The sequence below is a fragment of the Schistocerca nitens genome, chromosome 6 (genome assembly GCF_023898315.1).
Source record: "Schistocerca nitens isolate TAMUIC-IGC-003100 chromosome 6, iqSchNite1.1, whole genome shotgun sequence".
NCBI lineage: Eukaryota > Metazoa > Arthropoda > Insecta > Orthoptera > Acrididae > Schistocerca > Schistocerca nitens.
In genome coordinates, this window is record NC_064619.1 from 455603648 (window position 1) to 455620739 (window position 17092).

General features: G+C 43.5%; 1 protein-coding gene across 1 annotated transcript in view; it reads right to left on the minus strand.

Moving 5' to 3' along the window:
- The window catches only part of LOC126263211 (SLIT-ROBO Rho GTPase-activating protein 1-like), a 497324-nt gene extending 488577 nt beyond the window's left edge, over positions 1-8747 (minus strand). The window contains exon 1 of the mRNA XM_049960278.1: positions 8632-8747. Within this exon, the coding sequence (XP_049816235.1) occupies positions 8632-8704 (73 nt within the window). The 5' untranslated portion in view covers positions 8705-8747. The remainder of the gene's footprint in view (positions 1-8631) is intronic.
- Positions 8748-17092: the final 8345 nt, after the last annotated feature.

Sequence of the window (17092 nt, forward strand, 5' to 3'; positions counted from 1 at the left end):
GTTCGGTACGAACTTCAGATTTCACGTGGGCAGAGATTCAAAACCGCGAAGCTTTCGATTTACAGTCAAACCACAAGCTATCTAATTACGCGCCCTCTGTTAACGAAAGCGAAAAAGGCTACTAAATGAGTGGCAGCGGTGGGGTGTGGAAATCGGGCAGGTGGTGATCAACGCTTGCGAGTTAATCCATGCGTCATCAAGGGAGGGTGTGCGTGATGGGGAGGACTCGGCAGAAAGCTGGGGGGAGAACTACTCCATATTCAGTGACAGGCGGAGACTCTGAACAATACTACCAACTTTTTGTCCCGGTTCATTCCATCAGACGCCTCGCGCAGCCCAGCACACGCATTAACGTATGTCACGAGGCGACGACGAGTTGGAAGCGTCAGTAATGACTTAGAAAGAAGCCAGATAAAGGACGAGCCATAATTACGACTGCTTGCGGCTTTTTCTGAACGGAAAGGCATTCTAAACCCATCTTTTTAAGAGTATGAATGCAGCATACATTTCATTCGTAAAGGCACCTCAGGAGCTTGTATGTTTGTAGACGTGTGTACACTCAGTAACAGCCTAGGTATGCCTTTGTCATCAAATTTCTGGTGATTAGTTTTCTACAGCGGTATAGTACTTCATAATCTCGGTATGGAAAGCACAATACTGTGAATGTTCTCAGACCTTTTTTTAGCGACTCTGCTTTCGATTTAGAGGACTATCATTGTTCATCCAAGGATCGATTGGAGTCTGCTGCAATATAACAGAAGCAGCAGCAGCCGGCAAAAGGAATAAAAGAGAAATGATCGTCTAGTAGCTTAGATATACCGGCACCGAGCACACCGAGCACTAGTCAATGGACCATCAAATGCGATTCTCTTAAATTCGTGATTTGTACAGGTATAATCATTAATATTGTATACAGATTACAGAGTTATTGATAAAAGCAAATAACAGTAATTCACACACCAATCGACTTACAGACCCACTCAATGCGACTATGAAACCCCTGACATTCTGATGACGTCACGACTGATGTGCAGATGTGAATAAACAATGGGCTGTACCAGCTAATGCTGCCACAAAAGTGTTCGAAGAATTTTTATCCTAAGCATAAATTTAAATGCCAACGTAAATTCTGACAATGTCTCCCGCAGCAGAAGGTGACAGAAAATGACCCTACATCACACCCATATTTTCTAAACTTGTATGTCACCAGGAGAGTAAACACTGGCTGTGAAGGCCTGTACTGTATAAACGCTATGTCTGTCTGCTATGGACCGTTTAACAACTCATCGCAGCTATCGATCACATTTAGGACATTCGATATACATAGCTGCTTTGACAGCGCTTCTTTGATTCCTTCACTCATCAGGTGCCGCCCTTTACGAGTACACGTCAACCTCGCATAGCGTTCCGCAAATACGTCGCCTTCCACCGTAAGGATGGTTAGGATGTAACATCCAATCGCAGGCAAGAGACGGAGCGTCAGCCAAAATAAAGTACAGAGAAATGAAGTGGTACATGACCTGCTGGAAGATATCGTTCCCAAATTTGCTTGAAATTATTTAAGGAAACGACGCAGAATGTCGTTGGCGGGACGGGGATCTGAACCCTGTTCCTCGACGGGAAATGACCAGTATTTTAACCACTGGACCGCAACCATACTTTAACAGTTCTCCTGATGCACGGCAGAATCCTTGGGAAAAGACGCATGGTGCACTTTTCTAATGCATCGAAAATATTCTATAGAATCCAGACGCCTCTTGGGCAGCCCCTCTGTTGGATATCTTGGCGTGTGGGACGTTGCTCCACCCGAGGCAGCTCGATGAGAACGGGCGTATCATGTCGTTTCTGGAAACCCAGGATCTACTCCGTAGGAATCAACATGGATTCCGGAAACAGCGATCGTGTGAGACCCAACTCGCTTTATTCGTTCATGAGACCCAGAAAATATTAGATACAGGCTCCCAGGTAGATGCCATTTTCCTTGACTTCCGGAAGGCGTTCGATACAGTTCCGCACTGTCGCCTGATAAACAAAGTAAGAGCCTACGGAATATCAGACCAGCTGTATGGCTGGATTGAAGAGTTTTTAGCAAACAGAACACAGCATCTTGTTCTCAATGGAGATACGTCTACAGACGTTGAAGTAACCTCTGGCGTGCCACAGGGGAGTGTTATGGGACCATTGCATTTCACAATATAAATAAATGACCTAGTAGATAGTGTCGGAAGTTCCATGCGGCTTTTCGCGGATGATGCTGTAGTATACATAGAAGTTGCAGCATTAGAAAATTGTAGCGAAATGCAGGAAGATCTGCAGCGGATAGGCACTTGGTGCAGGGAGTGGCAACTGACCCTTAACATAGACAAATGTAATGTATTGCGAATACATAGAAAGAAGGATCCTTTGTATGATTATATGGTAGCGGAACAAACACTGGTAGCAGTTACTTCTGTAAAATATCTGGGAGTATGCGTGCGGAACGATTTGAAGTGGAATGATCATATAAAATTAATTGTTGGTAAGGCGGGTACCAGGTTGAGATTCATTGGGAGAGTCCTTAGAAAATGTAGTCCATCAACAAAGGAGGTGGCTTACAAAACACTCGTTCGACCTATACTTGAGTACTGTTCATCAGTGTGGGATCCATACCAGATCGGGTTGACGGAGGAGATAGAAAAGATCCAAAGAAGAGCGGCGCATTTCGTCACAGGGTTATTTGGTAAGCGTGATAACCTCCCTAGGAGATCACGAATGTAAAATTAGAGAGATTCGAGCGCGCACGGAGGGTTTCCGGCAGTCTTTCTTCCCGCGAGCTATACGCGACTGGAACAGGAAAGGGTGGTAATGACAGTGGCACGTAAAGTGCCCTCCGCCACACACCGTTGGGTGGCTTGCGGAGTATAAATGTAGATGTAGATGTATCCCAGAAACATCAAACGCAACCCCTGTCCGCAACAATAAATATTCGTCATTGTACCAGCTAGCACCTCCTCACAGATTTGCGATGTTAATTATTCTGAAAATTAAAGTAGAAGTTATTTGTGAAGAGCACGTTTCTCAATTTTCCTTTATCAAAGATTGAAGACACAGCGGTGAAGCCAGAACAGGCTGTTCAAGCAAACTTTGCAAAGAATAAAGGAGGAGGAAGAGGAAACGGTACTGTTACGTGTTCACAATGGAGTCACGATGGCAGTACACTACAAACTGCGCTACCCATGCATACCTCTCAAGCGGACTCAAAAGTTTCAACTTTCAACATGTATATTCTTTCGCTTTGGAGCGTACAGTCGCTACAATAGCATCACTGCCGATGATCTCTGTCTCTTTGGTAACACTGACGGTAAGGTCAAGCCAGTTTGCAGCCAGGACGTCTAAAAAATATCTACCTCGAATGGATTTTATGAATAATTGTACTAGACAGTTGTGTAACAACGCGTGTGATATTACTGTATTCCTCAAGACAATTTATGCTTATTGCCGGTAAAAATTAAGTCATGGCACTGTTGGCTGGAAAACAGCAAGGGGTACGTTAAGACGCCTAGTAGGAAAGGATTTGCATCTTCCGCGCACAGTGCTGCCTTTTCTAGTGGGATGTCTTAATTGTATCAGATGAGGGTACTTGACCGTAATGATGTGTGTATGGTGCAGTGTTCGTGTTTAAGGCAGTGGTGGTGATGACAGAATATCCGGTGCCGATATAAAGCTTGCTTGTCTCGAAAGCACCGAGGTGGCCACAGAGCTTAACGTCCCTATCCGACGGGTGGATCACCGTCATCAGTATCACTTAGAGGTTTGGAATTTAATCCAGGACATCGGTGGAAAGTGGAAATGTGCCCCACAACCCCTCCTCTTGCCGGCCAAATACTGATCTCTTCTACTATCGGGATTCGAACCAACTACCTTCGAGTCGAGTGCTACCATATAGGCTCATGTTAGCCATTGGAGGCTTATCCTCGGAAATACAGGCAATCTTACCAGTTGGTAACATCGAAACGAAGGAAAATTGGGTTTAACGTCCCATCGAGATCATTAGACGGAGTACAAGCTCGGATTGTGTCAAGGATGGTTGTGTGTGTGTGTGTGTGTGTGTGTGTGTGTAGGAGGGGGGGGGGGGGAGGAGCGGGAGATGTATCTCCGGTGCCGATATATATATTCGAAGACACGTGAATTCGATTGTGCGGAAATACTCCTATCATACGGTTACTGTGTGAGGTGATTTTAATACTGGTTTTACCAAAAAAATGGTTCAAATGGTTCTGAGCACTATAGGACTTAACATCTGTGGTCATCAGTCCCCTAGAACTTAGAACTAATTAAACCTAACTAACCTAAGGACATCACATACATCCATGCCCGAGGCAGGATTCGAACCTGCGACCGTAGCAGTCGCGCGGTTCCGGACTGCGCGCCTAGAACCGCTAGACCACCGCGGCCGGCTGGTTTTACCAACTAGGAAGATAGCCCATATATATTTCCGAGGATAGGCGTGATTTCTTTCATTTTTCGAAAGCAGTACCATAATGTACTTAAATATATCAAATCTGAAAGACAGACTTCTGTTAGTCGTTAAGGGGCGATGAATCCCAGACATGCGACTCCAAACTTGGTGCAAGTCTTTCAGTTTGATTGTTTCGGCTGTTTGTGTATCAGTTTCGTGGCTCAATAAGTGGATAACGGCCTCATTTACCTCGCAAAGAAAACTGCGCGGACCGCGTTGCAGAGCATCCCAACCCACCAAAAATAAAAAATGGTTACAGGTATTCGAACACAAAATACTGTGTGTCAGTAACAAGGGAGTCTACTCCCAGGCCAACCACTCCACTCTGTGGTATGATTTCAGAAAGTCCTTCCCTCGCCGTGCGAAATTTCGTAATGCACGTCCGTTTTCGTGTGCGTCCACCAAAGGCATCTAAAGTACGTTAGTATGCCAGGTCTCAAGTTTTCTTTCAGATCCAAATCATTAAATTCCAATTGTGGAAAGTATATATGAATAAAAACGATCCACTGTCGATTATTGATTCTTTGGTTAATGATCAGCCCTTGAAAAGTTGCAAGCTGTCCGGTGTTCAATATTTCAATAAAGATTAGTCATCAATCAATATATAGCCCTTAAAAACGCGCTGTCTGCAGGTTCATTCAGTATGTTCCCCTATACGATTACGACTGATCTCTTCTTCACTGAACTCGACATAGTAGAGATTCCACTTTCCTTATATTTGAAAACCCTACTTTGCATGAGATACTGACAATAAACGCCACTCAGCTGAATGAACCATAAAACGCTCGTCACGATCCACACTGATGCGCTTCTGTGTGAAGAATATTTTCTTCCCTCGATTTAGCGGAATATTCAATACTGAATCTGTTCCAAATGCTTTGATGACAGCTTTTCAGGACACACGCTCAATTTATGACTGGTGCCATTTCCTCAAACCGCTGTCACAACGGTGGTGATATTCGTCAAGGAATTTTGGCCAATGTGCGACTGCTTGTCTTCCCATTGGGCTCGCAACAGACCAGCATCATCGGAGTACTATTCGCTTCTGACACGTGAATAAACACGGCACTCATGGGCCTGAATTTCGCAAAAGAAATCCTTAACAGCTGCTTCAAACAGCATCCTAGATGGGTAGGAATGTCATAAAAGCTGTATGAGTGAAAATCTACATATCCCGTTAAAAGAAAGATATGTCGCAACAAGGTGGTGATTACTGACGAAGTACAAGCTTGTCGGAGAAAGATGCAGATGGATATCTGCCTTGGCAGTGTTTATCAAGCACATCGACATTCACCCGAAGTAATTAAAAAAAATACGAGACTAGTGACTTATCCACTGCCTTTCTTTTCTCGGTGTCCAACGGTAGAAGGCTATTCGTCAAAATATTAGCATTGATAGTTCTAGTTCCTACCAGATAATAGTTTTTAGCAATTAACACATTCATTGCCTCTATACGTAAGGATGGACTTCCCGTTTTCTGATGGTTGGACAGATTAACATCTCTGGAATGACATCTGCTTGAAGCGCCTTTAGGCCAAATACTGACGAAATTGAGTAGTTAATGTGGAAATAGTGTCGATGTGGAAATAGTGTAGCTAATATGGTCTATAACAAACTGAGAATTTTAATACCATCAATGTGACATACATACACGCACACATGTATCGTAGGTAGTAAATAAGTAACAAGTAACATTTCACATGAACACAGCAAAAACAGTAACAGGGGAAAATGGTTCTAGTTATGTAGCAAGACTAAGACCGGAACTCTATATAAAAAGCGTAAGAAAACTGTAGTACTCCTTGCAAGACTCAAACCTCCCTCCAGTCAATTTAGGAAGGAGTTTACATGTATCCTTACGTCATCAAAGGGAGAGAGATGAGGTCATTCGCGCAGCTAAACTCAAGGACGTCCTCTTGTTTCCATGTAAAATGTAACAAGTTATTTCGCTGGTCCTCTCTCCGATGGAACTATTCATGTGTCACTGGCTACTTTTGTCTACTCATAGCAGCACATTAGGTCATTTTTAGGTCAGTATCAGCATTAATATATTGTTAATTTCGCGCGCATACATGCGAAATCTACATTAGTATGAAAACCACACGAATCAATGGCTGATTGGATTTTAAGGTGATTGAGCCACACATTTCTTATTAGTGTCGGTAGTCCAAAGTATTTTCATGTCTGATGACATGATACAACCCCTAACAATGTCTCATTATTGCTATAGATACTGTGAAGATGCTCAAAGATATCCTAAACAGTGTTCGCTACTTTATATAACTGTCAGCCATAATCGATATGTTTTGCTGATGTAAGTGCATCATGGGTGACGGTACAGAGACGAGAAAGGAAGAATGTGTCTGATTAACTCGTTAAGTATGAATGTACGTTTATATGTTTTCGCTGCCGGAGTCAATGTCATAAAATCCTTCCGGGCCATGGGCCGCATTATGTTGTAAAATGAGACTAAAATTCAAATGAAATGAAAACCACAAGAATCATTGGTGGTATGATTTGAAATGCTACCATACGGCAACTAAACTTCATATTAATGCCTGTGGTTGAACGTACGTAACTGTAGAATTGTGTGCATATGTAATAATGGCTGGGCTCTGAGCACTATGGGACTCAACATCTTAGGTCATAAGTCCGCTAGAACTTAGAACTACTTAAACCTAACCAACCTAAGGACATCACATACACCCATGCCAGAGGCAGGATTCGAACCTGCGACCGTAGCAGTCCCGCGGTTCCGGACTGCAGCGCCAGAACTGCTAGACCACCGCGGCCGGCAGGTAATAATGTTTCGGTATCACTACAGTTATGTGAAAACGTTCATAGGGACTCAAATCCGCTGAAGAGAACTACCGACTTTGTATTACTTACCTTGATGAAGTTACTAGCAACAGTTGCCAAAAGTATGGTACATAATTTTACAACATGTCACGATTTAATCAAAATTAAATGCAGAATTACAAGATATTACAGCAAATGATGAACTAAAACACAATTGTCCGCATTATTCTTAAGGATAACTTCAGAGAAATCAGTACTCTGTAGAATCTTGGATGATAATCAAGCTAGGTAACTAAACGCTAATCATCGTGAGTGGAACCTTTATGTCACTAATGATACTGCATATTACGCAAACGATAAATCAGCAAAGAGGCGGATACTAAATACCGCGCGAGTCAACTAATGTAGTCAAACAGGTATCACAGAAGAAGACACAGGGGCACGAGACAGCAGCGGAACAATTTTAACAATCAGATAGAGGGCGTAATAGTAACAGCTGGTTCCCACGTAGTGACGGGCGTGGCCGTGACTTCCTTTATGTGGCCGGCAGAAAAAAATGCAGCAAAAAGCGCGGCCTAGGAGCGCGTGCGTAGCTCCGTCTCGGCCGCCCGCCGCGTCCAAATTTTATTGATTCCGGTGGCCGCCGCATAGCCCACTATCCCGTCCCAGCAGCCGGCATCCAGCTACCCACTTCATCAATTAATACCCCTGCACACTTGCCGGGTACAGCAGTAGAAGGTTTCCCTCGTCGACCTACAGTAATTTCTCAGATCCAAACCCGTATGGCTGGCTAGGGCGACGGTGATTATGAAGTACAGCGGAATCGTTTGTCGACTTTCATTTCGTGGCATTTCGACAGTATAATGACATGTGAGTACGACTAAGCAAAACCACTTAACTCCGTTATGTTTCCTTGCTGTTTTCAATCTCTTGCTTGCTACCGTAACAATGATATCAAAAATGTATGCGATACGGATAGTAATTAAGACAGTGGAGACTAACGAACACATCACTGCCGGTGTATTAAATATCGTCGCTACGTCGCCACCAGTCTAAAGGCACCAATGGCTCGTGTCCAATTCTCCGGCTCAACTGGCATCGGCATGTAACCCACGCAAAAGCCTTTTTTTACGGCCGTATATTAGTCACATTCCTATACGCGGGTCAATGCTCGGGATGCGAGTCTCCACTTTACAACTGCGAGGAGGATTGTATACAAGGTGCACCACTCTACCGCGTCTCCGCTGCAGCGCGAAGTACACAAAGGCACGAGCCGCGAGCGTAGCACGCCGCCGCCTGCAGCAGAGACAGAAGGCGCGCTCCATTTGTCGTACCTGGGAAGACGTCACGGAGGTCAGGGCTGGCGCGCGCCCAGCCGTTCCGCTGCTGGATGATGCACTGAAACATGGCCGACGGCGGCTGGGCAGCGCACTACCCGCACTCTGTGCAGCTCGCGCTGCTACTGTCACGGCTACAGATGCTGCGAGCCCAGTCCCGCCGGGATCGGTCTGCATCGGGACGGCTCGGCTACGTTCGCCGCTGCTGGCCGAACTCCGACGGTGGTCGGCGACCGCTCACGAATCTTACCGGCTTCAAAACAAACCGTTATTTTGTTTTCATTTTCGATGTCGATTGACGCGAATCGAATAATTACTTTAATTTACCCACTTTATTGGTTGTTGAGCTATGTGGCTGCGGGTTATATCATTTTAAAAAATACGGCATCCAGCCAATTTTTTTTTTTTTACGTGTTTCGGGATTTCACTCATCCTCTATTCGAGTAATACACAATTAATCTTTATTTAGTACAGTGTTAAAAACATAGACTTAAATTTGGACCTGGAGCTGCCTTTCTATTCTGCTTATTGTTGCTAATTTTTCGCATTTATATAAATCGCGTCGGCAAAATGGCGGATACTACGCTGTTTTTGTGCAACATGCAAAGAAAAGCAGTTTTTGCGACGATTGTAAACGCCAAAAAATGAAGCAAGGGGAAGCAGAATAAAAAGACAGCTCCAGCATCCAAATTGAAGTCGATGTTTTTGGCGATGTACTAAATGGAGATTAAATATGTATTACGCCAATTGCAGATGGCTGAAAGCCCGAAGCGCATACTTGCATAAATAAAAAACACACAGAAACGTGGCTGGTTGCTGTATTTCTTAAAATAATCGAATTATTGTCTCAGCATGACAGCGAAATAATGTAACGTCATAACCTGCTTTCAACGTTTTTATTGTCTCTTTCTTGTCAACGGTGGTATATTTGAAACATAATGCATACTGTTCGCCTGTAGATGATCTCTCGGTAGAATGAGTTCTGTACAATATAATATTAATTGATTTCTACACACGAGTCTGATTTTAATACATCTGTGTTTTTTGCGTAAAGCGCGCAGCGTCCACATTGCCCAGTCAACCCTTCGTTGTTATGCCCCGTAAAATAAAAAAAAAAGACATACAGGAAGAACGTAATGCAGAAGAGCAGTGTGAAAGATAATATTAAGTGTTAATTTGATTATTATCTTTATTTGTCTTAATAATGTGATTATCCGAGTACCTTCGGGGTTTAAAATTCTCTTTTCTCGGAAAGTCATTTTCGGACTTTACACGGCAAACTAAGATGTTAAGACGTGGGACTTCATCATATTAAATAGCTTTTATATCCGAGGCTGTAATTCAACAGCGCTGGTAGCTAAATAAAATAATTAAAATATCTTTTTCAGAGCTTTAGGCGTTAGGCTGTTTACAAGTTATAAACAAGAGAAACGTAAAGCAGTTTAATGTCCATACTACTACTCATGTACTCGGAGAATAGTCTGTTGGACTGCACCACCTGACGACAAATGGTTATTTTTAAATACAAAAACTATCGTAAAAATTTGAAAATAGAACTATTAAGATATAAAAACTGGAGAAACGTGAGCGAAAATTGTTATTAACCTGCAAAACAACTATGTAAACACTATTAAATATTATCTCGTTACCTGCCTAGTATAAATACTAAAAGCCAAATCATATATTACAGGCTACTGCATATGCTCAAAAGAGAAGCACAACTCGTGTAATAAATATTCATACATTTTTTAGGCTGTCAAGGAGACGATTCTCACACATATTTTAAGTCCACAATAACTACATACGTTTTTCTATATAAAATGAAATAGTGAAACCCAACACGAGAGTGATCTCATAGTAGCCTGAACAGTCTGTCCCGTGTTGTTACTTCCTGTGCCAAACAGGTATAATTTCCTTTTTTTCTTTAGTGGATTTCAATCTCCCCCCCCCCCAGAGGGGGGGGGGGGGCATCAGCGCAATATGCTGCTCTACAGCATACTGGAAAGTTCAAAAACATAATGAGAATAGAAACAAACAAGAAAAACAGGCGATAAAACGGTGACATTGTAAAAAAACTGTAAAATGGCGGTAAGTTGTGGAATTTAAAATATAAAAACACTGCGGTGACGATGCCGATGGAGACACACAAGAAGTAGACAGGCACAATTAAAAAACACGGCGACAGTCTAGTTTCTGTTCGCACGAGATAAAAAACAAAATTGGCGACAGTATGGCGGCTGTTCGCAACACTGACAGGGGACGCACAACACTGAACACTCACTCACAACAGCACTATACAGGTGACGCGGCGGCAGACGGGCGGGGGGTGGGGCGGGATCCGACCCTATGAGGGGGAAAAGGGCGAGGAGATGAAAAGAGAAAGGGGGAGCCGATGGAGGGAGTGGCCCCGAAAAGGGGGGGGGCTGGGTGGACGCGAGTGGGAAAGGCAGTGGAGGGGAGAGCAGAAAGAACTCAGGGGCGATATGATTTCCTATTAACTTCAAATTACATACACAGCAAAATACGGAAATTTTGCTGTGAGATTATCGTGAGCGAAAGCAATTTTTAGAACTGTTCATAAAAGTAAGTGTCCGTTTGTTACCCATCTCTCTGGTGGACGTATATTACGGAGAGCATACAAATAATTAATGCAACACATTGGCCCGCATCTCGTGGTCGTGCGGTAGCGTTCTCGCTTCCCACGCCCAGGCTCGATTCCCGGCGGGGTCAGGGATTTTCTCTGCCTCGTGATGGCTGGGTGTTGTGTGCTGTCCTTAGGTTAGTTAGGTTTAAGTAGTTCTAAGTTCTAGGGGACTTATGACCACAGCAGTTGAGTCCCATAGTGCTCAGAGCCATTTTTTTTTGCAACACATTTTTTTCTCGGCTAGTTTCGATTGAAAAAAAATGCGGAATTGTTTGTGGGTCTTCGTGGAATATTCCCCCTTCAGCCCTTATAGTTTCATGAAGTCCCAAAAGGTAGCAGCGTTATATGTAGCCTTCAAAATAGCGTCTGTAACGGAGATGCGTTCCAAGCACAGAGCTGCCATTGAATTTCTTTTGGCGGAGCATTGTAGATATTCACAGACGCTTGCAGAATGTCTACGGAAGTCTGGCGCTGCACAAAAGCACGGTGCGTCGTTAGGTGAGGCGTCTGTTATCATCGCAACAAGGTCGCGCAAACCTAGCCGATTTCCCTCGGCCGGCCGACCGCACACAGCTGTAGTGACTCCTGCAATGTTGGAACGTGCGGACACTCTCATTCGAGATGATCGACGGATCACACTCAGACACCTCGCTACTCAATTGGACGTCTCTGTTGGTAGTGCTGACACATTCGTCCACCATTCGGGATACTCAAAGGTGTGTGCCTGCTCGATTCCTCGCCGCCGAACAGAAGACAATAAAGAGCGACGACGGACCGTCGTGCGGAACTGCTAGCACGTTACGAGTCTGATCTTGACTTTTTTGTCGAACATCGTCACAGGCGATGAATCATGGGTTCACCACTTCGAACAAGAAACAAAACGGCAATCCCTGGAGTGGCACCACGGCACATCTTCTCCGAAGAAAAAGTTCAAAGCCGTAGCTTCAGCAGGTAAAGTTATGGCGACGGTCTTCTGTGACTCTGAAGCGGTTATTCTGTTTGACCTTCTTCCTCAGGGTGCAGCGATCAACTCTGAGGTGCATTGTTACCTTCAGGAAATTGAAGAAGCGACTTCAACGTGTTCGTTGCCACAAAAATGCAAACGAACTTCTCCTTCTCCATGACGATGCAAGGCCTCGCGTCAGGCTGCGCTTCCGAGAGGAATTCACAAAACTTAATTGGACTGTTCTTTCTCATCCGCCCTGCAGCCCGGATCTTGCACCTTCTGACCTTCATCTGTTTGGCCCAATGAAGGCTGTACTCCGCGGGAAGTAGTAGGCGGATGATGGAGAGGTTACTGACGTAGCGAGACGTTGACCAGCAGAATGGTACCATGCGGGCATACAGGTCCTCCCATTAATGTGTCTTAAGGCCATCGCGTTCAACAGAGATTATGTTGAAAAGTATGATTCTGTAGCCAAAAGAGTGGGTTATAATATGCTGTACTGAAAAAAAAACGTGATGCGTGACTTATTGAACGTTTTAATACTGAAAACTATGTCTATTACCGGTCTGCTATGCAGAAGTTTACCATCTGCTGTGTTACAGTCTAACTTATGTTTCTACGTTAAATGCACTAACAATGTCGGCCGCTCTTCAGCCGAGTGTTGGCAGTTGGCAATTCGTTTCCTTTAGTCGTTAACCGTCGAGTGATAGTATAAGCAGCCAATGAAAATCGCTGACTCGAATGACTTGATACAGCGGAAGATACGAACTAATTACGTTTGCTTTCAAAATGTATAGCGTAGGATTGACAAATATTGACCTGCTATTATGTATTATAAAGTTGGTTTCTGGTTTTTGTATGTATTTCTTGTATTGTCTGATTCTAGGAATATGACAGGATTTCTTGAAATATTGTGTCGTATTCCCATGGTGTAGTTTGGGTGTGAGTGGGCAAGGTATTGAAATTTCACAGCTTGTTTGTGTGTTGGACAAGCCAACGTATGTGAGTGTAGAAAGACTGGTTTTGGTGACTGACTGAAGTGGAGCGTTGTCCCGGGTATAGGTTGGGTTGAAATGCTACAGTTGGGTTGTGTAATGGCGAAAACAACGAATGTGAGTGGTGGAAAATTAGGTGTGGTGACGGACTAAATTGTGGCATACACCCATGATCGTTTCGAAAACTTTTTGCGGAATTTTCGAAATGTCCCAATTTCCGAGGTTGTGATTACGCAAGAACCAAAAAGTGCAATTTGAATTTTGCACAACATTTTGTTTTATATGGCAACATACCGCACAATATACATTTCATACAGTCCACATCACGGCGACATTTATAGAATGCTATTTTCTCATCCGTCCCGCCACCTTGTCTTATCATCCGATTCATCATTCGTCGTGTTCACTTTCTATCATTCACCACGCAAACAGTTACCAAACTCAAGCACGCAAAGGAAAAGCCGCAGACACCGTAAGCACACTTCTATCACTTTGTAAACAGCTATGTAACTTCTGCAGACGATGTCAATTTCATTAAATAACGTGAAGGCTTATCTTGACTCTTCAACGTTTCGCTTTTGCGTCGCAACTCACCTAACGTAGCTTTCCTTGAAAATATTGAAATTTTCTCAACATCTAGAAATTTTTTTTTTACTTCTTTGCTGCACTTAATCTGTTTATTAAGAGGCTCAAAGACAGCCTACTCAACTTCGAGCCAATTATCATCGCTGTCTCCTAAGGCAAAAGCGATGGATTTGGGTCCGCAGGTTTGAGTGCAACTGAATGTGTCTTCTTTAAATGAATTAGAAATAAGTAGAAATGTTAGGTCTTGTCGATGGCGAGATCACTGGATGCAGAGCGCAAGGTCGGTTAGAACAAGTACAGGAAAGAAAAAACAGCCGCTTCTTCCCATACAAGCTTTCGCGTTATTCGACTAGCGCAATTCACAGAAATCCAAATACGAATGGCCGGATGGGAATCTCATCCCAGTTCTTCCCGAACGCTAGTCCAGTACCTTAACCAGTGCGTCACCTTGCTAGGAAGATATATCAGAACGTAATTCACAGAAAACATTGAGTTGGATCTTGTTGGGTCGTGGCCTGTAAACATATAAGAATATAATACAGAGGATATGTTGGATTCAGTCATCAGTTGTCGAACGGTAGGTGAGCGGATGATGCCAGGTCAACGAAACTAAAATATCAACGAATGTTGGGAAAAGGCTACGTCTTTGGCTGTCGAATGTTCGGTGAAATAAACCCTTAGAGCACACAGTTTAATTAAAATAAACCGAACACGTTGCGCAACTGGTTGTGCCTCTACATATAATTGCTTTTTCTTCACAATCACGGGAAATGAAGTCCCTACACCAAGCTAGATGTTTATGCTTTCGCACTTTAGGCGAGTACTTGCTTTTAAGACTAGCATATAAGTTATTGTTCTACAGCACATGTGCAGTGAAGGAATAGCATGTTAATTTTGTGTGTCGTCGTTTACTCTGGTACAGGTCACCTCCCATGGTTATCAGCCACCGCACTGCCACCATAGGAGCCGCCACTAACGCACGCTTCTACAGTGGCGCTCGAATTTAGAGTGCCGGTCCGAATCCTGATTTTGGAAGAACATTTTTAATACTAGTAACTGAACAGCAATAAGGGAGAGGAGATACTGAAACATCTACATCTACTACATCTACATCTATACTCCGCGAGCCACCTTACGGTGTGTGGCGGAGGGTACTTATTGTACCACTATCTGATCCCCCCTTCCCTGTTCCATTCACGAATTGTGCGTGGGAAAAACGACTGCTTGTAAGTCTCCGTATTTGCTCTAATTTCTCGGATCTTTTCGTTGTGATCATTACGCGAGATATATGTGGGCGGTAGTAATATGTTGCCCATCTCTTCCCGGAATGTGCTCTCTCGTAATTTCGATAATAAACCTCTCCGTATTGCGTAACGCCTTTCTTGAAGTGTCCGCCACTGGAGCTTGTTCAGCATCTCCGTAACGCTCTCGCGCTGACTAAATGTCCCCACGACGAATCGTGCTGCTTTTCGCTGGATCATGTCTATCTCTTCTATTAATCCAACCTGGTAAGGGTCCCATACTGATGAGCAATACTCAAGAATCGGACGAACAAGCGTTTTGTAAGCTACTTCTTTCGTCGATGAGTCACATTTTCTTAGAATTCTTCCTATGAATCTCAACCTGGCGCCTGCTTTTCCCACTATTTGTTTTATGTGATCATTCCACTTCAGATCGCTCCGGATAGTAACTCCTAAGTATTTTACGGTCGTTACCGCTTCCAATGATTTACCACCTATGGCATAATCGTACTGGAATGGATTTCTGCCCCTATGTATGCGCATTATATTACATTTATCTACGTTTAGGGAAAGCTGCCAGCTGTCGCACCATTCATTAATCCTCTGCAGGTCTTCCTGGAGTACGTACGAGTCTTCTGATGTTGCTACTTTCTTGTAGACAACCGTGTCATCTGCAAATAGCCTCACGGAGCTACCGATGTTGTCAACTAAGTCATTTATGTATATTGTAAACAATAAAGGTCCTATCACGCTTCCTTGCGGTACTCCCGAAATTACCTCTACATCTGCAGATTTTGAACCGTTAAGAATGACATGTTGTGTTCTTTCTTCTAGGAAATCCTGAATCCAATCACAAACCTGGTCCGATATTCCGTAAGCTCGTATTTTTTTCACTAAACGTAAGTGCGGAACCGTATCAAATGCCTTCCTGAAGTCCAGGAATACGGCATCAATCTGCTCGCCAGTGTCTACGGCACTGTGAATTTCTTGGACAAATAGGGCGAGCTGAGTTTCACATGATCTCTGTTTGCGGAATCCATGTTGGTTATGATGAAGGAGATTTGTATTATCTAAGAACGTCATAATACGAGAACATAAAACATGTTCCATTATTCTACAACAGATTGGCGTAAGCGAAATAGGCCTATAATTATTCGCATCTGATTTATGACCCTTCTTGAAAATGGGAACGACCTGCGCTTTCTTCCAGTCGCTAGGTACTTTACGTTCTTCCAGAGATCTACGATAAATTGCTGATAGAAAGGGGGCAAGTTCTTTAGCATAATCACTGTAGAATCTTACGGGTATCTCGTCTGGTCCGGATGCTTTTCCGCTACTAAGTGATAGCAGTTGTTTTTCAATTCCGATATCGTTTATTTCAATATTTTCCATTTTGGCGTCCGTGCGACGGCTGAAGTCAGGGACCGTGTTACGATTTTCCGCAGTGAAACAGTTTCGGAACACTGAATTCAGTATTTCTGCCTTTCTTCGGTCGTCCTCTGTTTCGGTGCCATCGTGGTCAACGAGTGACTGAATAGGGGATTTAGATCCGCTTACCGATTTTACATATGACCAAAACTTTTTAGGGTTCTTGTTTAGATTGTTTGCCAATGTTTTATGTTCGAATTCGTTGAATGCTTCTCTCATTGCTCTCTTTACGCTCTTTTTCGCTTCGTTCAGCTTTTCCTTATCAGCTATGATTCGACTACTCTTAAACCTATGATGAAGCTTTCTTTGTTTCCGTAGTACCTTTCGTACATGATTGTTATACCACGGTGGATCTTTCCCCTCGCTTTGGACCTTAGTCGGTACGAACTTATCTAAGGCGTACTGGACGATGTTTCTGAATTTTTTCCATTTTTGTTCCACATCCTCTTCCTCAGAAATGAACGTTTGATGGTGGTCACTCAGATATTCTGCGATTTGTGCCCTATCACTCTTGTTAAGCAAATATATTTTCCTTCCTTTCTTGGCATTTCTTATTACACTTGTAGTCATTGATGCAACCACTGACTTATGATCACTGATACCCTCTTCTACATTCACG